Source organism: Cheilinus undulatus, linkage group 3, assembly GCF_018320785.1.
Source record: "Cheilinus undulatus linkage group 3, ASM1832078v1, whole genome shotgun sequence".
NCBI classification, from domain to species: domain Eukaryota; kingdom Metazoa; phylum Chordata; class Actinopteri; order Labriformes; family Labridae; genus Cheilinus; species Cheilinus undulatus.
The window spans coordinates 17,451,724-17,479,144 of NC_054867.1; the positions used below are offsets into that span (position 1 = coordinate 17,451,724).

The 27,421-nt window shown below is 39.5% G+C and overlaps 1 protein-coding gene across 1 annotated transcript; it reads right to left on the minus strand.

Moving 5' to 3' along the window:
• Positions 1-81: 81 nt before the first annotated feature.
• Positions 82-26,420, minus strand: si:ch211-253b8.5 (dysbindin). Its single transcript, XM_041783001.1, has 4 exons — positions 26,174-26,420; positions 3,986-4,138; positions 3,765-3,908; positions 82-3,690 (listed from the first exon to the last, which is right to left on the minus strand). The coding sequence occupies exons 1-4, from the start codon at positions 26,214-26,216 to the stop codon at positions 3,467-3,469; spliced, it is 564 nt and encodes a 187-aa protein (XP_041638935.1). The 5' UTR covers positions 26,217-26,420; the 3' UTR covers positions 82-3,466.
• Between the last annotated feature and the right edge of the window lie 1,001 nt (positions 26,421-27,421).

The window sequence follows — 27,421 nt, forward strand, 5'->3', positions numbered from 1 at the left end:
TAGCTCCTGCTGCTGTTTGTTTATGTCACGACACTGCTGTGCCTGAAAGTACTGCCCCTTGACACTGATTGGTCCTGTCACTGTCTAACCAGGCCCAAACGGTTCAGACGGGAGCTTTGAAAGATGGATTCGCCAGTGAAAAACAAGGAAACGGGCGTATCCATCTGCTTTGCAAGGTTAACTATTCTGCTGATGACACACAATCATACTTGTCATATAGGTTAGATAACACAACCCAAGATAACATCAGCCATCTGCACAGTTCAGTGGTGCTTTGCCACCAGTAAGAAATGGATAAACTATAATTTCCTGCAGATGAATACAGGCAAGACTCAGTGGTTTTCTCTGGCCCCAATCACACAGAGAGCAAACTGAAGTCATTCTCTAGACCACTAGCACCACATATATATCCTACAAGTAGTTTAAATGTCAAGACAGTCTGGCTGTAGATCGCAGATCTCCGCACACTTTGGCTAAGCCACTGCAACATACCACTACTGTGAGATGCATGTCAGAATGGCAATGCACCCAAAACTTTAAGGGTTAAAGATAAGGGAAGTTAAAACTCAAAAATCTGACTTTCAAAACCTAACTTCAACAAGTTTAATAAAGCTGAGTGAACAGTATGCATGTAGGAAAAATCTTATTCTCCATTAAAAAAAACATGCAAACGCAGATAATATAGCTTAGGCTAAAGCTAACGAAGCTTGTTAGCTTATGCTAGGTTTGCTAAAACATATGTAGCTACGTTGCTTGCATTAACTTCTTAGCTACATATGCTTTACATAAGCTGCATAGCTACATCAACTATACAGCTGACAAAACTACTAAAGCCCACCTTGCTAAAGCTAAATCTAACATAGCAACATCGTTTACAACAAGAGGTGGTCGCTGTGTCTCAAATGGCATATTTCTGTAAGTATACTGTAAGACAGTACAGTCAAATGCAGTACAGAGCACTTTATTACAGAGGGTCAGAATTGTCTCAAACTGTGCACTAATATTTTTTCACTGAAAAGAGTTGACAGCGGTTTACTGCTTCTGTTTTCTTCTTCTACTTCTTTTTCAACAGGAAGTAATGGTTGTTTTAACTCTCTTGAATTCATATAATGTGTATGTCATGCTTAAATTTGTTCCATAAGGAAAATAAAATTGAAATGTGCTGCTAATGCTAATGACATGTTAGCTAGCCAGCAAATGCTAACATTGACTGTGTCCGAAACCACACATTCATTCCCTAATCCCTACCCACTATATATTGAGCAGCATAGTGGACTTAATAGTGGACTCATCTGCCAAAACACAAATTATTTCAAACACTACTCCGGCCGCGGACAATGACATCATCACTGTCTCACAGTTAAAACGTTGAGTACCAATGGCTCATAGATATCAATGACAACAGCTTGGGATCAAAATTAAAGGTAGAATTACACTGAAAACTGATACTAAATGATACAGATTTTGACAAAAATTAAAAAATACTTATATTTAAAACGTTTTGTGACTTTTGTGGTAAAATAGTTATAAATATTTTTTGTGTTTTGTCACTTACTTTTGTATAAGGATGATGGTCTCATTATGTCTTGTAATCATCATGGGGGTAAAGAAGTAACTTGTCTTTGAATCCCTAACACTTTCTTACAGATTAAATACTTTGATTAAAACCAAACAAACAAAAAAAGCCTTTAAAAAATGTGCTGATCTGTGTTCTTGTGCTCCTCTCATTTGTCCGTCATATTTGAGAGCAGCAATCAAGATGCATGTATTGCTGAATATTGCTGGACTAGTGACCATAAGTTGTTCACTACTTTCACAATGCATTGTGGGAGAGAATGAGTGCACTAGATAGTGTATACCCATCGTCGCTCAGAATTTGGACACCACTACAAAATGGTGTAATACAGAGTGATTTCAGACACCATTAGTTAGCACGTTAGCATGCTAACAGTACAAAATGAGCTACGTGCCCATTATCCCACACTCAATTTTCAGCTATTTTGAGTGTCGGGGTAGTATTCTGGATTTGAGTAGCCAAAACTTCTCAGCGTGAACACACTCTGCATACTTATGCACTAATGTGATTTGGAACACACTATATAGCTAGCCTAGCTATGTTAGCTAGCTAGCTAAAGCTAACAAAGCTAAAGTGAGCCACAGAACCTGTAACCACTTCTAAACCAGGTCTATAATCTAATCCCAGATTATATGAATATTGCTTAGTCTGAAATGTTAGCAATATGGGTATTTTATGAATGTAACTGCCAGCCTTGTTCATGAATGAAGCTGAATCAAAAAAATAAAAATAAAACTGGAAATGCATTGTCCCAGCCAATTATGTCTATGTTCTGATAGAGGTGGCGTCTCACAGTAGCTAAGTGGTCTGGTGTGTCTGAGACCTGTGGTGTTTTGAAATTCCAGTTGTGTTTCTGTTTCATTTTTGATATGTTTTTTTTAATCTAAGGATAATGAATTTCCTGTGTGGCTACAGACCAACTTTTATTTACAAAAAAAGGAACTGGTAGATTGAAAGTTATGACACAATGTGACCACAGAAAAATGAACTTGTGATAGATTAATAAGAAAATAAAGGAAGTCTGAAAAGGTAAATGTTTGATGACAAGTGCAAATGACTTTTGACTTACCCGCTGAGCTGTTTTTTTAAATATGAAATGAGAAATCAAAGTGTAGTGGTGTATCTATTTACATCACTATGGCTGTAGGGAGATGTTGCAGTGGCTTAACAAGTGTGCTGGAAGGGACAATAAAGTATGTGATTAATTACAAAAAAAAAAGATAGGCCTTATTCAGTTGTGATTAATGCAATAACACCGATCACCCTTATTTGAGGTCATGCCTGTGTCCACCAGATGAATATGAGCTCAATCCACTTATAGCTCAGTTTTTGGTCTCCACCAATTTTTGAAGAAAACAAAAACACTTTAGGTCTTTATCATCCAAAGACTAAGCTAAGTTTCATGACTGTTACATAGTCAATTTGGCTCTTTTCTCTTCCAAATTCCAAAAGTGAACCTTAATCAATTTAAAATGCCTACTTCAATTGTTTTTTTTTTCTTTTTTAAAACAAAATGTAAACAACCATGTTTCCATATTTGTTTCAGATGCATAAACAACAACCAAAAAAGACTCCGATCCTTCTCTTACCATTTCATCCTAAAAAACTACGATCACTTTATTTCTAGTCCCTCGTTCACTGTTCTCAGTTGTGTTAATACTGTACAAAAATCAGCGGTCATCAACTACAAGTCATGTGAGGTCAAAAACAGAGGAGCAAGTCCATCAACACATGCTGAAACAAATTTGAAAACGCAGGAGTTATTCAAAAATCTTTGTATTTACAGTTCATGGCTCTTATCTCCAGAAGATGCACAGACTCCAGCCGACAACTCACAAATCAAAGGAAAGGTTAAGAGCCATGTGTGAAGACAGTCTTTAATGTGGTCTCCTATGAAGATGACGGAGTCTGACTCTTCTCTCTTCGTTTGAGAGTGCCTGTGTGCGTTTCCTCATCATCAGACCGGACCACAGGAGTGTTTCCTCCGGTGGCGTCAGGGGTCTGACTGTCGCAGGAAGAGGTTGAAGATGTGGAGGACGAGCGAGGCTTGGCGTCGAGGCCCTCAAGAACGTGCCGAAAGAGTCCGTTACTGATGACGTTGTTGTTAGCTTGGACTGTGAATCAGAAGAGAATACTGTCAGGGATTACAGTGTGTGGTGTGTTTTATAATTTATGTCCATTTGAATACCTGGCAGTGGGGAGGTCATTGCCCCCTCATCTCCGCCAGAGCTGAAGAAGACGTCCAGCGCATCCTGATCTGAGATGTCAATCAGCTCCATCTGGTCCAGTAAGTCCACATTCACCTCCATGGAGGAGATGCTGCCAATTGGAGCTGGAGGGAAGATAAAAGTGATGAAATGATGTCCATATGGATGTGTTTTAATCTGTTAGCATTCTTATCAAACTTACGTCTCTTGTAGTCTCGTATACAAAGGTGTGCTGAGGACAGGTAGACGTCCACATCATGCTGGAAGACCTCTTCAAAGAACCGCTGTCTCTCTCTCATCTTGAGCTGCTGTGTTGCGTCCACATCTGGAAGCCTTTGACCGTGCTCTGTCTCAGCTAAAAATCACAGCATAAGAACAGGAAGTTAGATAAAAAGTGTCTTTATAAAGTTTTCACCCCTTTTAATGATTTTAGAAATCAGTCATGGCCAATTTAATTTGGCTTTATGACAAAAAAACAAAACAGAACAAAGAAAACTCTTTCATGTCAAAGTGAAAGAACATTTCTACAAAATAATGTCAATTAAAAAGAATTTAATTTAAAATAAGTGGCTGCATGAATACTCAGCCTCTTTTTAAAGAAACAGCCAGTTGCTTCAAGTAGTCTCACAAACTGTGAATTTCTAGTGAATGTTTCTCAAGTGGTCAATAGTTCTCGGGATGAACACCCAAAATGGTGCTTTTTGACCATCAGACAAGACAGTTTGTTTGCTGGACACCAACACTGCACATCACCACAAACAAACCATCCCCACTGTGCAGTATGGTGGTAGCAGCATCATGCTGTGGGGATGTTTCTCGGCAGCCAGCCCTGGAAGGCTTGTAAAGGTAGAGGGTAAAATGAATACAACAAAATATAGGGAAATCCTGGAGGACAATCTCATTACTATGACATGGGAGATGGGTTATTTTCCAGCAAGAAAAAGCAGGCAGTGACAGCTGCACAGAAGAGGTTTAACAACAGCAAGGTGAATGTTCTGGAGTGGCTGAGTCAAAGCCCAGACCTCAATCCAATAAAGAATTTGTGGCTGGACTTGAAAATGGCGGTTCATGCCTGATCCCTGTGTAGCCTGATAGAGGTTGAGCAATTTTGCAAAGAAGAATGGAGCAAAATTGCGGTGTCCAGATGTGCAAGCCTGATTGAGACCTATCCACACAGACTCAGTGCTGTGATTGCAGCCAAAGGTGCATCTACTGACTTGAGGGGGGTGAATATTTATGCACTTGTCTTATATCTCATTTTTTCATTTAGCTGAAATTACTTTGTAGAAATCTGTTTTTGCTTTGAATTTAAATGGGTTTTTTTGTCAAATATTGACAAATATATTGACCATAATTGATTTAAATAATTGCTAAGATGGTACAACATCCAAGGGGGTGAATACTTTTTTTAATTGCACCATAGCTTCAGCTACGATGTGAAGTTTGATTCCAAACAACATTGAAGAGAATTCTCCTATCGTTCCAATATAGCATTAGATATTCTAGGCAGGGCTGTCACTTGTATAATACACAGTTTGAAGCCCATTTTGCGGACACTAGGGGGACGAATGTCACCAGCCAGGAGAGGGAGACATTTAGCTGTGAGTGAGAGACATGCAAAGAACAGATCTCCTCTCTAAGCGCTCTGTTATGATTGAAATTTAACACAGCCAGGAGACATAAGTCAATCATGTGACGTGAATGATTTAGAATCCATTCCATCATCATTCCTCTATTAAAACACATAATTTTTCCAAGCACATGTACCTTCACACAAAAGCAACTAGTCAGGTATTTACTAAGTCAGTCGTGTTTAAGGTACCACACAATTCCATTTCCCCCTACACCAACCCCCACACCCAAATATGGCCCCCTTGGTAATCCAACTACAACTGGTCTTTAAAGTGCATCTAACATGTTAGTCTGACTGAGACAATGCTAAATCGTATTTAAGTTGAACTAGTACACCTAGATGATATAGTTGGAGATAAACTTAGTTTTGTTTGTATAAATCTTAATCAACCCTAACCTGACTGGCATTCTGCACATGCTCCACAGTTTCTGCACTGAAAAGTCACCAAATTTATGTTTAGCATACATCATGTATGTGGTAGGTGTTGGTCATCACCTTAAACTGGAGGGATAGCATGCATTGCATATGTGCAAAAAGTTCAGAAGTCTCATTTATGTATAAAACAGTGCATAGAATCCAGCCTGAAAGCGTACATGAGCCCACATTTTGGAAACGGCGTGCACCAAGAATAATTCAGATTTAAAAACTATGGCCTTCCACATCTTTACACAATTCTCTTTATAAATCCCAACCCACCTGGAAATGTATGCATGTAGATCAATCTGCGCACAAACTTTTTTTTTTCTAAAAGAAAGATATAGCTCGCATTTTCCTCATTTTGAACAAGCAAAAGTCTATTATTAAGTGTAAGTGACCTGTTTTTGCTGCTCAGAATCCAAATGTTGCACACTTTAGAGTGATGTCTCCCTTTACCATAAGTATGACAACCTGCAGGGAGGGTTAAGAGTAATTAGATAAGGTCTTGAAGCCCTGACTAAACTTGGAATAATATGAAGATTATCTGGTGTGTTGAGAGCAGCAGCTCCATAAATAGACCACTGTGGAACAGAAAGACATTTAACTCCGGATGTTGACAATACCAGGAAAGACAGAGACACAGGGGACTTTCTGTTTGTCACTGGTGATTTCAAAGGTCCCCATTTAAAACCACCTTCAAGGATCTACAGATATAATTCATTAACAGCTCAACTCTGGAAAGCTGCAAGCCCTGTAGATAAAAAAATGCAGAGCAGCTACAGGTTGTCGTCCTCAGATTGCAGCATCAGCGCAGTTTCGCCTCACGAGTTTAAAGCAGGCACATGTCTGTGTGGACAGAAGGACACACGCCAGTCACTTCGGCTCTGCTCTGGCCTGTGTGACAGCCTGCCTCCTGGGTACTCTGACCTCGCTGGCTCTGGGTTCAGATTGGCAGACAGCTTTAGAGGGAAGAGAAGAGTAGGACAACTCAAAGCCCGGAGCTGGAGTTACTGACAGCACCAATGGGCTTTCATCATGTGTGCATGGACAGAGATCAAGACTTCTGTACATCTAAAACACATGAAACATGAGACTATCTGCCCAGCCCCATAAACCTGAAGCAAGACCACTGTTTCTGTAAGAGTGTATGAACGATCTGTTCTGTTTCATCTGAATCAAGTCCAAAACAAAAAGTGTTCTCTCCTGGCCCATGCTCAATGCTGAGGCCTAGTTTTAATAAAATAATGCCAGTAATTAATCTCTAATTATACTGTTGACAAAATATTAAAGATTCACTTAACTGCCTTGGCAGCTATAATAATCTAATTAACTGATTCATACGGCTCCAGTTGTAGTCTGACAACACTTTTAATGCTCCTCTCAACCTCATTCATCCTCCTCCTTACAACTGCAACTCTGTAAAAATATCCTGAGGCATCTGCACATTACTTTATTTTCTCATTGAAACAATAATTTAATCAATAGTTCACTTTATAATGCCTCTGCAGCAGCAACGGTCAGGGCTGAGTGCATCTGCAGGTTGTCCATCCATTCGTACATCTGTGCCTTTTGAATGCTTTGAGGGATTTTCTTCAAACTTTGCACAAATTTCTAATTTGACTCAAGTATGATCTCAGGAGAATTTGGGTGTCAAAGGTATGCGGTCAAGGTCATTGGGCCTCATTTTTATCCCTTGTTTTTAAACAAAACCTCTCAAAAATGTTTCAAAATTTGCTTCTAAATTTGAACAAAAGTCCACTCTGACCAACAGATGAACTACTTAGGTCATGGAGGTCAAATATAAAAGTCAACGTCAGTGGGTCTCATGCTCATATCTTGCTTCCAAACATAGAATCTTGTGAATGCTTTGAATGATTGTTTTTCAGACTTTGCACAAATTTCTGCTCTGACTCAAAGATAAGCTGATTACATTTAGAGGTCATGAGTCAAGGTCTGCAACCTCTAATTTTGTAAACATTTAAAAAATGTTTTGATGGATTTTTGTCACAAACCTCATTAGGACTTGTGGATGAACATATTACATTATGGAGTGTAAACGTCAGTGGGACAGGCCCGACCAAAGAAATGGTGGGGCCCTTGAAAGGTCCAGTAGATAGGCCCTCCATGGATGCAATGTAAAAGCATCTATGCATGCATTAGCTTCAATTTAGCATTATTGCATTTATTCAAACATTAAATCTACACCAGCTAATCTGTTATTTAATGTCATTTCAACCATTTTTAATCCATTTTCAATTGTCTCTGCTGCTATGGACTAATTCTAAACGCTATTTTGTATCCCTTAACGCTTTGTGACGAGCTGTGACAACCATTGGCAAGCTGTTCTGTCATCGCATCATGCTTTGTCAATCTGAAGGTGTCTTTATACTTGGCTCATGCCAGAAACGGTCTAATGGCTCAAAACGGAGAGAAAGAGAGACAGAGATGCGATGTGGCCCTCTGTGTCACTGCAGACAGGAACTGCCCTGAGTAAAGGCACAAACAGAGCCAATTTAAAGAAGTGCAAGGACTCTTTTTTTAATGGTTTAAACTTTTTGTTACAGAATTATTTTTTCACTTTTCAGTCCCAAAGAGATGGTGAAACAAGTTTGAGCAAAAAATATGTTGTAGTCATTGTTGTTAACCTTGTGTCACACTTAAAAATCTTTCAGTTTTTATTTTCATTTAGTTTTTTTGGGGTTTTTTTGTAATCTTCATAGGCCCAAAATCTTTTTTTTTTTTTTTTTTTAATTCAAGTGACATCACTGCAGCTCACATATTCGTAAAGCCCAGGTGTCCTGATCAAAGGATGTTTAGAGCTTGACTTTGCACTGCAGGGTTGGTGTTTTACAAGTGTTTTAAGACAATAAGTCCAGGTGAGACAAAATGGTTAAAAATAGCTTAGGACTCCAAGAGTTGGCATTCATTTCTTGGCCCGTCTCCAATCAGCTTTGCAGCAGAGTGGAACACAATTGTTGCAGGTCTTGACTTGGTTAAATTGACATAAGCATGTTTGTCTATGGGTGCACCCAACATGTTAACATTAAAAAAAAAAAAAAAAGCTCATACGATCTTAAGAAGAAATGCTTTACATTTTGAAACAGGCAACACTTAAATGTGCAGTTTTTGTTGCTTTAAGTAATGGTGACTTTATTGTTGTACAATAAACCATAATTATTGCATAAATGTAGGATTGATTATGTCTTTGCTAACCTCCACAGGCCCCTCCATGACTCTGGGCCCCAGAAAGGTTTACCTTTTTCCCTCTTTATGAGCAGCCTTATCATGTTGTGAGGGACAACAGTGACCTTGTACCATATTATAGCTTGGCCCAGCACTGTACTTTCACTGTCTGGAAAATGCATACTTTATAGAGGCTTAAACCGCCAGGTGGTAGTTTTAGTTTTATATATTAACTATTTTAATACATTTCCTTCTATTTATGCTTCAACAATAAGTTCAGTATTAAGTAAAGTTAGCAGTTCATGTCTCTGAAGGGACACACAGAGGGCTCATCCTTTGTGGCTCCTTTCTATCTGATCAGCCTATGGGAAGAGTTACACGTCTATATGATTAAAACTCCACAGCTGTAGTTTACAACGCAGCCTTTGTTCCAGGAAGTCTCTGAAAACCAGAGCTGTTATTGACCTGATGAGTAATTTTAACTGAGACCTTTTAAAGATCAACTGAGGGGTTTTTACCATCTCAATGAATCATTTTTTTTAATCTGCAAAAGTAAAAAGTTCAGCAGTTTATTATTGCACATCAGATCAGAGGTAAGGGATATATTGTTTTAACTTTTATCAGCCAGGGCATTTGTCATTGCAGCATTTCTGTCTTTGTGAAGACGTTTCAGGTTGCGAGTCTGTGACGCTCTCTGCTTTTTGCAATGTTACACAATCAGACACACGAAGGGGCCAGCGCTGACAAAGCTGGATGTCAGTAACTATCAGAGCGGCCTGTTTGACATGTGAGTGTGCGGATAAAAAGAGCTCCTTGTTACATGTGACCAGGCGAGGACATCATGTCGAACAAAACGCTGGATTTGTACCAGATGACTGACTTTCTTTTCTTTCCTTTCTAAAGGATTGTAGATTCAAAACCCCAAAAGGCTTGTTTAGACCATCTCCTGAAATTATGTCTTTTTATTACAGGCTACAGGTTTAAACAAATTGCCTCTCGTGGAGTTTTCCCCACTCAGTGTAACAGTGATTGATCACAGCATTGATTGTTTCTACTTTAAGGCTGAGGCCTGTGCAGAGCAGCTAAAGGTTAGCTACTGATGTATATCCTTGCATTGATTTTGCCTCCCTATCCAGTTCTTTTTTCCTCTGAATCACCTTTATCGATTTGACATCCCTGGCCGTGGATGACCCCTGTAACCTCTGATTAGCAAAGCCGCTCACACGGGAAAATCCTCTGTCACAAGAAACGCCTGAACACAGTGTCCAAGACTGGTGAGGTCACATGTCTGGTCTGCTGCAGCCCCGCCACAAACCTAAGTGTTTAGTTTCATAGCACCAGATGAGTGAAGGGCCTGTGGCAGCTCCACAGCTTGGCCTGGTATTCTTTCTTTCTTTCTTTCTTTCTTTCTTTCTTTCTTTCTTTCTTTCTTTCTCTTTTTTCTTTCTTTCTTTCTTTCTTTCTTTCTTTCTTTCTCTCTTTCTTTCTTTCTTTCTTTCCTTCTTGTGGTCATGCTGTCTTTCTTTCTGTCTCTCTTTCATTTATTTATCTTCCTGGCTCTCTCTTTCTGAACTTGATTTGTTATTTTTCACAGAATTTGGTCTATTATCTCTTTTTGTTTTCTTTTGCCCTCATTATGTCTCCATTTTAAACTGCCCGTTCCTGTCTTGCCCTCTTTTCTTTGTGTCTTGTTCATTTTATCCCAATCTTTCCTTTTTATGATACATCAGCCTTGTGTTCCTTCTTGTTTTCTCTTGCTCTGTTTCTATATCCATCAGGGTTTTTACTGTCTTTCTAGTCTGGACTCTGAGCATATTATTAACCTATGATTTTATAGTAATAAGTATAATTATCTAATACTTTTTTACAAATTTAGTGGCAAATACATAGTAATAAATTGGCATTTCACAAGTAATAACTCAGTAATATCACTAATTCTTTTTGGGCCTTCTCTTTTTATGGTTGTCTTCCTTTCTGCCTGTCTCCTTTCTTTCTCTCTCGCTTTCCTTCCTTCTTCTAAATGCTCACAGACTTGAGGGAGAAAAGGTGATAGGTCAGGGCTCTGAACCAGCTGGACGTGCAGAATGACTGAAACAGATCGACAGAGTGGACCGGACGTGTGTGCGTGCCACTCTTCCTCCCCACATAAAGACAAACCCAGACCCTCTGCTCAAGGGGAGGGAGGAGGGAGAAAGAGCCCATTCAGAGAGGGACAAAGGCAGAGATGGATGGGAACGGGACCGGCCTGCACTCCTCTGACATGATGCCATTAACAGGAAATCATTTCAGGAGTAGCACAAAGTGAGTTCACCTCAACTCAGCCTATTAAATTGTTCAGTGGGATTGTGTCATTGTCCCATTAAAATTCTTCTTTTCCTCTATTCTCCTTTCGCTATAATTTCTATGAAAACTATGTCATGATGAGTCAGACTTCCTAGCAGATCCCTGCACAGCTGCCAGCAGATCCCCATTCCTTCATAATGACAGAGTTTTTCACTGCTCTGCTATCTTCATTGTGACTGCATCCATCAAGGCTGATCACATTTGAGGCTCAGTAGGTAGAGGCAGTCATTGCTCAACCAGAAGGTCAGAGGTTCAGTCCCTAACTCCTGCAGTGACATACTGATATGTTTAAAGAATCTACTCTATATGGACAAAAATATTCAGCTGTCTGACAGTTACACCAACAGGGACTGTTATGGCTTTGTATTCAAATTCATGTACTTTAGTAATGAAATTGGCCCTCCTTTGTCCCTATAAATGCCTCCACTCTTCTTGGAAGGCTTTTCATGAGATTTTGGAGTGTTTCTGGGAATTTGTGCCCATTCATTCTGTAGAGCATTTATGAGTGTTAGGCACTGATGTTGGACAAGAAGGCCTGGCTTGCAATCTCCATTCCAGTTTATCCCAAATATGCTTGATAGGGTTGAGGCCAGGGGCCAGTCATGTTCTTCAGCACATCAAACCATGTCTTTATAGTCCTTGCTTTGTATACTGGAGCACAGTCATGTTGGAATAGAAAAGGGCCTTCCCCAAACTGTTGCCATGAAGTTGGAAGCATAGCATTGTCCAAAATGTGACTGAAGCCAGATAAAGGTCCTGCAAGTCAGCATTCCGGTGGTTGAGAAAAATGAATACAAAGTCATTTTCTTCAAAATGATCATTTTTTGTTTTTTCTCATTTTATGCAAGTCCGACATTTAAACTACTCATTTCATGAAAAAAGTAACACAAATGTGATATTTAAAAGCGTTGATTTTGTGTCTAAAAATGCCCTCTTTTCGTAGTCTCTGTGGGGGGATTAAGGGGAGGGGAAAGCAAAACTGCTGGGTGATAATTGGCCACTCAGCCTGGCATTGTTCCCAGTTTCACCCATTGAGATGGACAATAATTAACACCGCATGGCTCAAACGCCAGCCCCCTCGGCACGTAACTACAGCTGTTTCTAGTTATCACCTTTATCAACAAGCCTCAAGATGAGGCCTGCAGCGAAGAAAAGTAGAAGACACGATGACGAAGCAGCAAGAATTATCAACAGGCTTGGGAAAACTTCAAGATCACTCGACAGTTAAAGTTTGATGAAGGCGGATTTCCTATGGGAATATTTTGATGAGCGTCACCAGTCCGATTCAGAAGCTTGGTTTGGGTGGACTTTATGTAAATATGGCCCTGTTGTTCACACCCATTACCTGGCCTGCGTGAAGGTATGTAAAGTCCTGAAACTTTGAGCCTGGTTTTCTCAGAAAAAACAGGAACTAGAAGTTAACATTCAGATTAGCATATCTTTGTAAAATACGCTCAGATTAGGGTGTATGATACACCATTTGAAAGCTTGGAATCTATGCTTTCATAATGTGTAAAAAAAACTCAAAAATGACCTCGGACGACTTGCAGGAGTTTTTACCAGCTTTGGTCACAAATGTCTTGGTATGCTGAATCATTAAGAGTGCACTTGATGATAAGGGGCCTAGCCCAAACCCTGAAAAGGCTTGCATGCAGCTGCTTAGTCATAAAAACCCATTCCATGAAGCTCCAGTCACACAGTTTTTGGGCTTACATTAATGCTAGTGGAAGTTCAGAACTTTTGGAATCCTAACCTTTATAGTTGGGTTAATGTTGATCCAAAATGCTTCCACTTTCTAATAGTATCACTTTGACTGGGCAATATCCAGCAGGGATCAAATTTAATGAACTGTCTTACTGTAAAGGTAGCATCCATTCACAGTACCATGCTTGAAGTCACTGAGCTCTTTAGAATGATCCATTTTGTGTTGGAGACTGCATGGCTAGGTGTTTGATTTTATACACCTGTGGAAATACCTGACATTGATTAAGCTAATTAATTATTTTGTTCTCTTTCTATTATTATTATTTTTTGCTAAAAGGGTAAAGGCTGCATATTGATCTTTGCCTGGGCCTCCAAATGATTAAAACCACACCTGCTGGATGGGGCAACTCGAAAGCATGAACTTAACCATCTGGATTTCACCCATATTTTTGTCCTTTTTTTTCATTTTGTGTTGACTATACACCAGGACAGTCAGCTGATGGAGTCGATAGTACTATTAGTTTTTTTCTAAAGTAACATTTGATCACATATTTCTGTGAGATCTCTTGATCTCATTGTTTGGGCTTTTTATGCCATCATTTATTGAGGAGGTAAGTGTAGAGAGATAGAAACAGTTGTGAGAGGGTGGGTATTGATGTGCATAAAAGGAGCTACAGGTCGGACTGAACTGCTTGATTGTCTGCACCCTTGTTTAAAGAATTTAATTTTAAAAATTAGTTGAAACTGTCCTGACATCTGAGGTCTCCCACTTTTTTAAAATCAGCCAAAATCTGGAGTGTGCAACCAGCCCAACATAGAAGATTTTAGATTGAACATGGAAAAGCAACAACAGGTAATTTAAATGTCATGAACCTCTTTCTTTTGCCACATTTCAAAGACAGAACCCTAAATTTCAGGTTAAGAAGCTCAAACCTCACAAATAGCAGAGGCTCCACATTGATCTGGAGGCTAAATGCAGAGATGGGAGGGCTCGGTGTCACCCACAGGCTGCCATTAGCCCCTCACTGCTCTGACTGAAAATGTGAGCTCACAAACTCCCCTGGGACAACAAAGGGAAGGTCAGGAACAGAGCAGAGAAGAGTGCCTCTCCTGTTGATCCAGTTGTTTTTACACTTGTTTTAGAGCAGCAGCTCTGTCTGCAGCTCCTTCAGAAACAGAAACCTCAGTGGTAACCATCATTTCCTCTTCTGCGTTATTACAGTGGTCTGCCACATGTTCAGTTTGAGAGCATCTTTCTGTGCCAAGAGCGAGGTTTTCTGAGAAGTGGTTTCCTTAAACAAACAGATGAGCTCAGTGCTGTAAAAAAATCTGTATTACAGGAAGGTACATCTTTGTGTGGCCTCAGCACTCTGACCATTAAATACCAGACTGCCAAGAAAAAAATAATACTGCAGTCAGCTGTCTTCTGTGAAAGTAAAAATAAGATTGTGACAAAATGTTTTTCCTTTCTTGTTCCCCACAATCCTCAGCATGAAATCCATATAAAACTTATCCAGCCATTTACAGGAAAATATTTATGCCAATACACAAGAACCAGATATGTCAAGTGTTCAGAACCTTTGCAATAACACTTGAAATTTAGCTCAGGCTCCTCCAATTTCTCTGGATCTTTGCTGAGATGTTTCTACACCTGTAAAATAAACTGATTCAACTTGATTTGTAAAGGCTCACACCTCACAGCTGACAGTTCATATCAGAGCAAAAACCAAGCCATGAGTCAAAGGAACTACCTACAGAGCTCAGAGGCAGGGTTGCTGCAAGACACAGATGTGGAAAGGCTACAAAAAACTTTTCTGCTCTGGAGTTCCCAAAATCACAGTGACCTCTATATTTCTCAAATGGAAGAAGTTTGGCACAAGTAGACTCTTCCAAGAGCTGGTCTTCTGGCCAAACTGAGCAACCACGGGAGAAGGGCCTTAGGAAGAGAGGTGACCAAGAACCCGATGGTCACTAGGCTTTGTGGCAGACTGGCTAGACGGGAGCTTCTCCTCAGTGCGAAACACATGAAAGCCCCACTTTTAGTAAGCAAAATAAGCTCCTGAAGGACTCTTAGAGTGTGAGAAACAAGATTCTCTGGTCTGATGAAACCAAGACTGAACTGTTTGGCCTAATTCTAAATGTTATGTCTGGAGGAAACTAGGCACCGCTCATCAGCTGCCCAGTGCCATTCAACAGTAAAGCATGGTGGTGGCAGCATCATGTTGTGCGGGTGTTTATCAGCAGCAGGGACTGGGAGATTGATCAGGGTTACTGGAAAACTGAGAACAGGGATCTCTTCAATGAAAACCTGTTCTGCAGTGCTCAAATCCATCTGGTGTGTCAGGTTAGCATCAGGCTGAACAAAACTGAAAAAGTGAAGGTGGTCTGAATACTTTCCAAATGACCTGCATGTATGTGAAAAGCACTATATAAAGAAATGTTACTTCTCTTTCTTAACATGTAACCAGACATTTATGAAAACAGTCATAATGACTATCTGCATACAGATAGGCCCATGTATAAAAGGTGGCATAAGTATGCACAAAGTCTGAATTAAAGGCAAAACACAAAATGTTCATGTGATACACGGAGTATATTTAATAGCATTCTTGCACTTTCACACATGTAAAATTGATGCAGTGACACACTGATGAAACAGGATGCTGTGTATCTGTCTATCAGTATTGACTAATCCCATTTTTTAGGGGCCTGTTTTAGTCATTTTAAGGCCCCAGACAAAGATCAATGAGGTGCTCCCCCATTTAGCCAAATGCAGTCACAGCAAGTGAACAACATTTTTGAAAAAGCTCTCCTTTTTTCTGGAAAAAAAGCCAGAGAGTAAGAATAGGCCAAAAATAACCAAATACTTAAACGTACTGTTTCATCACCTCATAGAAGTGCATGATAACTCAAACTCACCACAACTTAATATTTAGCCTCTCTGGCAGAGGTTACTTAAAATTAAAAGAATTAAATTATGGTCATTTTTCCACCAAACAATTAAACGTTACTATAAACTGCTTGCCATTTCACCTAACAGTAATCCACAGATTCTGTCAAATATGTCTGTAAGGCTGTACTTGGCCATAATTTGCTTGATATGAAGACATTATGGGGCTTTTTGGGGAGACTGGAAGTTGCTGCTGGGGCCTGGGGTCTCCTCCAAATTCTGTGTTGATGCAGATTGTTCTTCTTGCCTGTTTTTAGAAGTTTTAGACGTACTACTTACCATTTGATGCAGCATGGTGGCTCTATCTTGAGGTCCCCTGGAGCACAAGGCTGAGGCTATTGCATACCTTTGTCTAACGGTAAAACCACCTATGCAAACAGACTGATATAGTTACCTCTCAGGAGCACTAAAAGCACAAGTGCCTTGCCCCAGGACACTTGAACTTGCAGACTGCAGGAGATGGATTTGAACCGCCATCATTCAGGCTGAGAAAGAACCAGCTCAACCACCCACTCTGCCCGTCGGTTATACTGCATGTTATTTCACCAATTCATGCACATTATGTCCTTAAACAAAAGTTTGTAATCCACAAAAAGCAGAAATCTAGAGAGAAATAAATCTTTCAAAGCTTTCAAAGTGAAAAAGGAAAATAAATGTAATTTCTTTTCCTGATGAATTAATAATCCTTTGTCCTATTTCAAAAGCACAGCCCCTCTCCTTCTCTGTTTTTCTTTTAAACTCATTCTGATAACATGCAGAACACTTCCTAACACCAGGAGAGACCAGGAGATCTGAAGTGTAGATTGTTTAGACCCTTTTGTGACACTTTATGTCAGCAGAGAGACATTTTTATTTCACATTGAGGGTTTCCTGACTGCCTAACTGGAGAGTAAGAGAGAGCACTAGCAGGAGTGAGTCGATGTAAACACAGAAGAGCTGCTAAAGGAATGAGGGAGGAAAGGTCAGGGAGGACAGGAACACTTGCAGAAAGGCTAAAAATGAAGAGGAGGATGTCTTCAAAGAAGCGCCATGCAGAAAGAGGCCTGCCAAAAGTGAGCTCACATAAGGGTGTAGGTAGAGATGGAGCAAGCAGAGAGAAATATCCTGCACAGGATAATGAGCCAAAGAGGATGTCTTGTTATTCTTTCTGAGTGTCTCTTTCATGCCTTCCAGCTAAACATTGACCCAAGCAGCAGCAGCCAGCTGTTAACACGCTCCAGCTGGTCATTAGTGGATCAGTCTCTTCACTTTGCCTGTTACACTAATTAACGCTGTCTCTCTACTTGGCTACAGGTAGCAGTTTGATCCTGATGTAGCAGCATGAGCTGCTCCTCCTAGCGTGTAATGTTCTGTTTTTAGAGTCTGCTGTCTGAGAACACTCACACTTCTTGCTTGTATCTTTGGAAATACTTTTAGCTAAAGTAAACCAGGCAGGTGGACACAAGCCAAGCTTGTAAAGTGGACCGTTCTCTCCGTCTCACACTTTTATTTTTGGTTTCCCTCTCTCCCCATGTTCTGTCCAAAAAGCCTCCATTTACAGGGCTCTGGTTGCAGGGACGGTGAATAATTCATGGCAGCTGTTGATGTGTGTGTGCGTCTGCCTGCTCCACATTTCAGTGCATGCATTTGTGTGTTTTTATTTGCATATTAGATCTTTCTGTTTATCACTAACATAGCTGTGTCCAGCACCATCAGGCCAGTCTGACTGACAACAATGACATCAGTGTTAACCCCTTCTTTTCTTCCCGTCTGACAATAGGACAGCTTGTGTTTCAGTGTCCTGTCCCACTGACCTCCATTCACCCACAGAAACTCAGTCATGATCAATGCCTCAAGCTTTATCAGCTGATTTAGTCACATTCACATGATTCTGATGAAAAAATCCTCGAGAGTTACTGCTAATAATCTGTAATATTATCTATATATTACCGATTACCTATATATATATAAAATCTAAGTTAAGTTTTTAGTTAAGTCAAGTTGTGTTAATAGTCACCAAATGATAGTCACTGCTTCCTGATAATTCTGCATAAAACTACAATTAGCACAAATCCTTATTCTAACAAGGAGGAAAGACACAAGATCTCTCCTTTCTGCTCTTTAATATGAAGGTACAATACAAAGAAAAAGATGCCAAGAACAAGTCCCCAGTTGGTAACCTTTCTCCACATATTCTGCCAAAAGCCTTTTTCCTCAGCTTTTGAGGTCGCATGTGGCTGCTGTTGAAAATGGAGCTTTGTCTGCTTGGTAGGTGTCAGCATCATGCAGTTGTCTACCCTCACTCACACCTGTGGGGGTCTCCTAGTGTTAGCATGCAGCCTTTGCAGGTGTAAAGAGTTGGAGCAGACATGAGCACAGTTTACAAATCACCGTCACATTCACCGTCCTGTTGCACAACAAAAAAACAAAGTAGTTTCCCTCTCCTTGCTCCATGATCTCCAGCTGATGTCAGCCACCTGGATCAGTGAGTGTTGCATGAGCTCATATTTAAAGGGACGCTTGATTTGTTTACTCCCTGCCCCCGTTTTACAGGAAGTTGGAGAATTTATATTAATGAAGAAATGAGATAATCATTTTACAGTACATTTAATGTGATTACTAACAGCAACAGTCCCGTGTTACACCACTGCGTTAGAAACAAATGTGATGTGATTACAGTAATGAGTTACACTCCACACTGCTCTACACAAGCGACAGTCGGGAAAACAGCAAGGAAAAACATAGTACCACAGTGTATTCATTTGCTTGCAGGCTGTCAGGATACTACAACAGGAATCGATGTAATGAGGCTTATTATTTACCTGATGATTGCTTGCGTCATAAGTAGTGAGGACACGGTTTTAGAAAAATAACTAACTGGGACTACAGACTTTGTCAAGGACATTAAACATCCTCACCACTAATATGACCACACATCTGGCCTGCCTTTTACCTGGTGTGTCATTTGTAGCAAAACTACACAGAATCAAACTCTGCAGGTTATCGTTGACACTGAAAATAAAGTTTTTTAGATAAGAAGTAAGAGCACAAGAAACATTAGAAGCTTAGCAGTAATGATGCTGAGGGTAGTTGACCTTGGTGTACTTCCTTTTAGCCTAACATCATTTGTACCGTCACCGATTATGCTTCAAAACAACAAAAGCAGTATTCATTTGTGAAGGTTATATTTATGGACAAAATATGTTTTATAAGAGCTTATTTTCAGCAATAATCCAAACATCCTCGGGGAAAAAAATCCCTCGTCTTTTCGTCAATGAAATCTGTGTGATGCTCACTTTGCGGTCGGCCATGCACAGTCACTTAATCTGTGTAGTTTCATATTAATAAAAGTAAGCCATATTAATAGCTTCGGTCCAGTGGATAACAGAACGTTATTAATAACAGATAAGCGTCACTTGTAAAGCTGACACAGTATTCTCTCTGTTAAAGGACGCTTTACCAAGAGGACGAGTTAAACAGAGACGCTGGTCTTCCACCATTAAATTGTCACATGCTGACTTCTCTCATGGTAACCATTTCAACATTCACACAGCTCCCTGGGAAAGCTGCACAGTCTCTCCACATATTTGCTTCAATCTATCTTCACCTCAGCACAGAGAGCTGCAGGAATGTTTGGTTAAACCCAACATGGTCTGTTCTTTTCTCCTCTGTTTGTTCAGACTGAAACATGATTTTTGTAGCTCTAAGTGGTCTGAGAGATTAAATATTCATGTTGGGATCACGACTGACCACAGTATTTACATTTGAGGCCTCCTGGATTCTTTTGTTTCCCTTTTGGTCAGTACCGCACTGTAGTGGCCCATAAATGGATTTCTTGCCATTTAATTCTCAAATATGTGTATAATTTCTACCTGGCTGGATTTATTTTCCTCTATATAGTTCAAGCACTGACATTAAAAATTAGAACTTTTCATTTTATAAAGATGTTTTTTTGTTGTTTTTTTTTACTTATACTATGCCTTAGATGCTAACGGTAGGTTTCAAAGCCAGAAAACTCTTCATTTTTATTGTTTCAATAGTCTGTCTCTGTCACAGAGCTGCTGAGACAGAAAAGATATGTTTGTTTATATGTTTTTAGATATGTTTATGGTCACTGTTACATCAAGGACTGCTACATTAGGGAGTGAACTTCTGCTGGAAGCTGGCCGTTCTGTTGCTGTATCTCATTCATTTTTGTGCTGCTTATTTGTGATGGATGCATCACACTGTGCATGACGTCCTGGACATTTTCAGCTGACTGCTTACTTTGTGTTTTGAATCGAGGACTGTTCAAATAAAAACTGCACTGCATAAGGTGTATTTACACAATGAGGGCCTAAGGGCAACACTGGCACTCCAGTTCAAGAGTGTCAGTCAGCTACTCACAGAGTATTCATGCTTGCAATGTTACCTGGGAAAGCCATTTTAACAGCTTTTCACTAAAGTTGTGAGAGAGGGTAGGATGGAGCTTAACTTTTACATGGGTGCTTTTTATTTTAATGACATTCATGAGCCAATGCCAGCAAAGAGGTCTTATAAGAGAGGGGCCTGTCTGCTCTCAGACACCCCCTCGTGCAGACTGTTATGGTGAGACCCCATATCTGTCAGAATGGAAATACAAGCTAAAACTTTCCAAATAAAATCAGATTCAGCTTCTATTATGTTAGGGTTGGGGTTAAGGTAAGGGTTAGGATACCAAAAGTTAAAGGTTAAATTCAAATCCTGCTAAACCTAATTACAAAATGTTTAATAAAGCCCAGCAAAATATCTGCCTACAGGAAAAGCTCATCATCCATGAACCAATCCAGCAAATGTAGCTAAGACTAAAGCTAAAAAAGCTAAATTAGTCATGTAGCCGGGGTATGTATACCTTTCTGAGTTTTTCATATCTCAAACCCATGTTTTGAGTAAAATGGCTATGTAGCTAATGTAGCTAAAACTTCAGCAAGTTAGCTACTGTAGTTATGTGAGTTAATGCTACATTTGCTAAAGCTAACTTAGCTAAGCAGCTAATGTTAGCTCTGTTAGTTTACAGCTTCACTAGCCTTGTAGCTACATTAGCTTTAGCTACATTAGCTATCTAGCTACATTAGCTAGATAGCTAATGTTAGAATTAGCTGTTTTTGCTAAAGCTTATGTAAAGCTAAAGTTAGCATAGCTAAAATGGCTTTATGGTTATGTTAACTATGTAGCAGGCATAGCTAAATTAGCTTTAGCTAAAGCTCACAGAAATTAAATTAAATTGAACTGATTTGAATGTTTTTGCATGGTATAATCTCATTTTTCTTTGCCGCAAGAGTCCCACATGGCAGAAAGGACACAACTGAAGTATTATCTTCTGAAAAGCTACACAAAAGTTTTAAGCTGCAAAGCATTCCTAAAAAAACTCTTGCAAACAGATCATTTGAGTCAAATATTATTTTAGCTCTGTTTTTGGTCTTAACGAACTCCTGATGGAAATATCTGTCTCTTTAGCGAATTAATGCTCCATCTTTATATCCCACTGTTCCTCTCTTGGCCTTCAGAAGGCATTTGGTGCTGCAGGTTTCAGACAGTAAGTTATTTACATGGCATTAGAACAGTGTAGGTGAGTAAAGACTGCAAAGTTTTAGTCTGCTCTACCAGAACAATAAGATTAATTACATAGCATGCCATATCTAGCTTGAGAGCAATGCAATGTGGATAACAATATAAAGAGTTAGTACATTATAAATATAGAAGCAGCAGCTTTCATTTCCCCCCTTTTTGGTATTGGAGTGATATGTTTCCTCATCCCAGTAACAGAGTTAGAGATTAAACTTCATGTTTTAATTTTGGGCTGCATGTGGGATCATATGATCATAGCTGCTGTGTTTCTGTGAACTCTCAGTGTTTGCCTGGAGGCATTTTCTCTGTCCACACACTGAGGAATCTGGATGGATTTGTTAGAGAACTAATGAGAAGAGAAGAGCAGCTCGGGTCCCAGGGGCTCACAGCTCAGACTGCTGAACTGATGGAAATCTTATTCAGCCCTCCATGAGAGGCTGTTTAGTTTAATCACACACTAATAATCAACTTAAAGTGCTGACTGGCCAAAGGGCAGAAAAATCTGTGTATTTGCAACATGTGAACTTTTCTCACATTTTGAGGCAGTGATCCTCTTAGCATTCCTGCTCTGACTGAGAGTGTTAACACTTCTTACAAAAACAGTGGGGTAGGATCACTGAGCATTTACCATGGTCAGCCCTTATAATTCAGTCACTATTCACAGTCTCAGTCTCAGAGTGATAGTCTTTATCAGCCCCATAGATCACAAGAAGAGCACACATCCTGGTAGAAGAGCAAACGTATCAAAACAATTCATTATGATCAATTTTGGAACACTATGATACAAATCAATACATAAGCTTAGGATTACAAACCCTACAGCCGGGGTCATCGACTACATTTGTACAAGAGTCAGATTTTGTCTTGACAGGTGCTTTGGGGGCCAGGCTTTCAAATTCACTAAAATAAAATAATATTTTGGTCCATTAACATATTGTATTCCTATTTTCTTTCAAAATGCATTTTTTATGTATTAACAGTGAGATCAGTCCCTACTGCCTATGGGCAATCAAAATATTTTAGCTTCATATTTCTAGGACTGCTGATTGCCATCACTAGGTCACTAGGACGCTAATATGCTGCGTGCTGATTGGTGGAAAAAAATGGAGGGAAATGGTCTATTGTTTTGATTCTCAGGCAGGAAAATCACATTCTCCAAGAGCCTGAAGTTGAAAAAGACTACTGCAGACTGATCACGCAACATAATTATTTATAGTTGGCGGGTGGATTTCTGTAAAAACTGGATCAAACATTTAGTCATTCCTGCAAAAATGCTGAAATCTTGATATGATAACTATAGGGATTTAAAGACAAAAGACACCCTAAAAACATCTTATTTTTTTCCATCTCACATTTTCTGAATTTAATCATCTCTGTGGGGCTGGATTTGGCCCCCGGGCCTCCAGTTGATGATCAGTGCCCTACAGGGCAATCCAGTATGACAGGATACGTTATGATACAATATCATACCATGCCATACACTTGATATGATATGGCACAATATGATAAAATTCCTTAACATGCATTATGCTAGATATGATACAATATGACACAACAAAATATGATATGATACGATAAAAACTGACGTGTCACAGTGAAAAAAAAAGTATGATAAAGAATGGCACAAAACAATAATAGGATATGGTGAGATAAGATACAATATGATATGATGCAGTATGATCCAATCCATCAAATACAGTACAATACAATACCGTGATAAGGAAAAGATATGATACCATAGGATGATACGATAAGATAAACATTATGTTAAGATTAAAAGCCATGAAGTACAATCCAATATGACAGGATATGGCTGTGTTCAGCTAGGCTGCAACCACCTTCAGTCAGTGTTAATTTCATTGGCTAAAACTATGACTAAAAATGATTGTGGACACCCTTTCTTCCATGGCAAAAACTAGATGAAGACTAGCCAAAAATAGATCTGTTATGACTAAAACTGACAAATGTAAGTTTAGTTTTCATCAAGATGATTAAAACTAGACTAAAATGAAATTTAGTTTTCGTCCGACATGACAATGTTATTTCTCCACCGTGGGGAAATGTGTTGAAAAACAGTGCATCTGTATCTCTTTTGCCTCTTAGCAGTAGAAAGCAGGGACCCCAGGTTTGGCAGGGTGCATACAACACACTGCCATGACTTGGTACCAGATTTAGGCAAGTGAATAAATGCTTGAGCTAAAAGTAAAGACTAAAATGTGAGGACTTTTTATGGACTAAAACTGCAGTAAAATTTTGGGGACTTTTCGTCGACTAAAACTAGGCTAAAACTAAAAAGGGTAAAAATGACTAAAATGTGACTTAAATTAAAATACATGTAATCAAAAGACTAAGACTGATAGGTGTCAAAATTAACATTGCCTACAGGTACAGTGGGGGTCCAGGTCTCAGGCACTTTTATTTTGGGAGTCAAAAGTTTAGGAACCCCTGTGATACATTACCATGAGATAAATTAGGCTTAATATGGTATATGATACATCATGATATAACTTGATAGAATATGTTGCGATACAATATGATACAAAGTGTCACAATGAGATAGGATATGAGACAATGCACTACATTAAGATAAAGTATGTTACAATAGGTGTTGTGATGTGAGACGATGAAATAGGGTGTTATTTGTTAGAATGATAAGCTGTACCATGGTAAAATAAAGTACATCACAAAGTGATATAATGCAGTAAATGCAATATAAAACATGAAGATATGATACATGTTACGATGTGGCACAATGAGATATGACACAATACGCTGTGCCATGATGAGATAAAGTATGATACAGTGTTATATATTGAAATACAATAAGATACGATACAATATGATAGGATACGATACAACAAACTTTATTTTGCTTTTGAGATATCATTCTTATATGGTTATGCTTTGCCAGTATAGAATGAAATATGATTCAATGTATTATGATGCAATACAATACGGTACGATATGATGCGATATGATAAAAGATACGATGCGATAAACTTTAGTTTTCCTCTAGGGAATTTCCCTGAAAGTATTTTTTCTATCATTAAAATAAAATCATTTGCAACAACCCATCCAACAGCTAGCAAAGTTTGTAGAGACAAAAACATAGATGTAGTTTAGTTAATGTTGAAGTTAATGCTATTGTCCGATGTTACAAACACTTGTTCCACTATGATATTAATGCAGATTTAACACCCTTTTAGGACCATATGTTGTGTTTACAGCAGGTGACTGCTGCCATTAAGGCAGGAAAAAATTTGTATTGCAGAAGAATGTAAAATAGGCCTGTTAATAAAACAATACTTTGATCAATAAGTAAAATATCTACCAAGTCCTTTCATAGAGCTCACAAGAAAAATAAAGTTTTAATACATCAAAACAGTAAACTTGAGATTTGCAAAAGGAAGAACAAAATATTGTGCTTTTGATCATTTCCAGTGTGTTCAGTTTTGTCCTTGTGTATCCTCTCTAAAGCTTGCAGACAAAAGCAGAACAGCACAGAGAAATTCCTCAGAGTGCAATCAATTAAAGATACATAGCATACAGGATACAATGATATGGATCTGAACTCCTCTAATTTGCTCATTAAAGGTATCGTCTCCTCAGTCCTATCTGGGTCATGTCCGAGGGGATTGAGCCGAGAATACTTGGAGAATAGAAACAATTCTTCAACACCCTCCTGTTAGTAACCAGCTCTCCACAGCTGGCCAGCCCATCACTCCACAGCGGGGCCAATGTGCCTCTCTCTGCCACTTTCTCACTTTAACCACAGTGTGAAAGCCTGCACCGCTGAGCCACAGAGGCTGCAGGCAGAGCAACAGATGGGAGACGTCTTCTCCAGAGCCCCAGCCCTGATCCTTTTTAGCCTCCTAAAATCACACACTGATCTCAGTGGGACAAAATCACTTTGTGTGCTGCATGTCCAATCGTGGATCTGGGTCTGTGTGTTTGTGGAACAAGCTTGCAGACCCCGCTGCAGTCAGCAGATAGACCCAAATCAGATCTGCAGCCACAATCCCATTAGAAATAAGAGATCTTTGTCTGAGGCTTGGCCCCAATCCAGGCCTGCTTAGTGTGCATGTGCGCGTGAGCATGTGTGTTCAGAGCGATGAGTATATGACCTGTTGGCTTGGTATTAGCGAGCATTACTCAGGGTGATGATTCAACATTCCTGCCTGATTTTTTTTTTTGGCTGGCACAGCACTTGGACCAGTCACTTCAAGCAACATCAACAGAACAGCAGCTATTTAATGCACTAGCCGAGCTGTCACAGCACTGTTTATATTGTACCATTACCAGAAACAAACACTCAAAGTGATGCAGAATACATTAAAAGTTTATCATAAACACAGAAAACCCTCAAGAAAGCATCAAAAGACTGTTTTTATGCCCTTTTTCTTTGTGACTTGAAAGTATTTGACATCTTTCTAATTTTATTAACACGTTATTAGAAAGAAAAGTAACTTTGACATCAAAAAGATGATGTTTTAAATGGTTAAATTGAATAATAGTTTGAGAAGAAGTTAGCCGTACAGGTAAATCAAAAGTAAAGTATCATTCTCTTCTAATAAAAGTTTGAAGAGAGGACTCACAGGGCAGGAGTTTGCTGTGAAGGTTGGCAGACGAGGAGCTCATGTTGCCAGAGAGTTGTAACAGGAAACAGAGATAATGAAGCAGAGCTGATGGGTGTGTGATAGCAGGTCAGCGGAGAGGCTGCCGATCATCTCCCTCCTCCTCTAGAGCTCCTCTGTGACTGATGCTGAGGGTCTCCCTGCTGCTCTCCTTACAACACTCCCCTCCTTCTTCTCCTCAGCGGTGCTCTGAGACGCTCAGCGGAGGAGAGAATAAGTTTGAGGCTCCGTGGAGTCGACCAGCTGACCAATGACAGGGGGGAGGGAGGAGCTGAGGGAGGAAGGGATTGGGAAGAAGGAAGGGGGGATGAAGGGATTTTATGTAACAGAGTGGAAAATACCAAGGAGAGTCAGACACATGCCTTTGTTATTTTTGTCTTCTTACACCCACTCCACCCTCCCTTCCTCCTTTTATGTCTCTTGTTCCCATGTCCTTTTTGTTTTGTTGCCTTTGTTTAAAAAAAAGCTCTTTTCTGTGTCAGGAGATGACAGCATTTAAGTATCTTCCTGTCATATCTAAGCACATTTAGTAATGCTGAATGATTTTCATTATTCTTTTGAAGGAGAGTATATCCTGCTTGAGTGAAACTGTATCAGACACAGGCACGTTTCCTGGGGCTTCAAGGGGCAACTCAAAAAAATTGTAATATCATGAAAAAGTTTGTTTTTGTCTGTTTTAATTCATGAAGTTAAAACTCCATATAATCTAGATTTATCATTTAAAGGAAAATATTTCAAGTCTTTTTTGTTTGAATGTTGACGATTACACTTACAGCTCACAAAAAAAATCCACTATCCTAAAATATTTGAATATCACAAAACATCAGTCAAAAAAGGATTTATAATACAGAAATGTTGACATTATGGAAAATTATGATGATTTATGCACTCAGTAATTGTTGGAGCTCCTTTTGCACAAACTACTGCATCTATGTGACATGGCATGGAGGCATGTCTGTTGAGATTCTCTCCAGCTGCGGTTTCCAAAGTGGACCACAATGGCAGAGAAATGATCCAGTTGTTTTTGTCCTTGGCCCAGTTGAGATGCTTATAACATCTGTGGTTCAGGAGTGGAATGACGCTACGAACATGACTCTTGTAGCTCATTTCCTGGCCCCGTCTGTATGTAGGGGCTCGTGATCTACTGACTCCAGCCTCGGCCCACTCCTTGCAAAGCTCCCGTAAGTTCTTGGATCTGCTTTGTTTGAC

What these genes read in the sequence shown, in the direction of transcription:
- si:ch211-253b8.5 (XM_041783001.1), bottom strand. Translation starts at nt 26,216, where the DNA reads ATGAGCTCCTCGTCTGCCAACCTTCACAGCAAACTCCTGCCCT. An exon ending in TCACAGCAAACTCCTGCCCT is followed by an intron (nt 4,139 to 26,173) that starts GTGAGTCCTCTC and finishes TGTGATTTTTAG; the next exon opens with CTGAGACAGAGCACGGTCAA. An exon ending in TATACGAGACTACAAGAGAC is followed by an intron (nt 3,909 to 3,985) that starts GTAAGTTTGATA and finishes TCTTCCCTCCAG; the next exon opens with CTCCAATTGGCAGCATCTCC.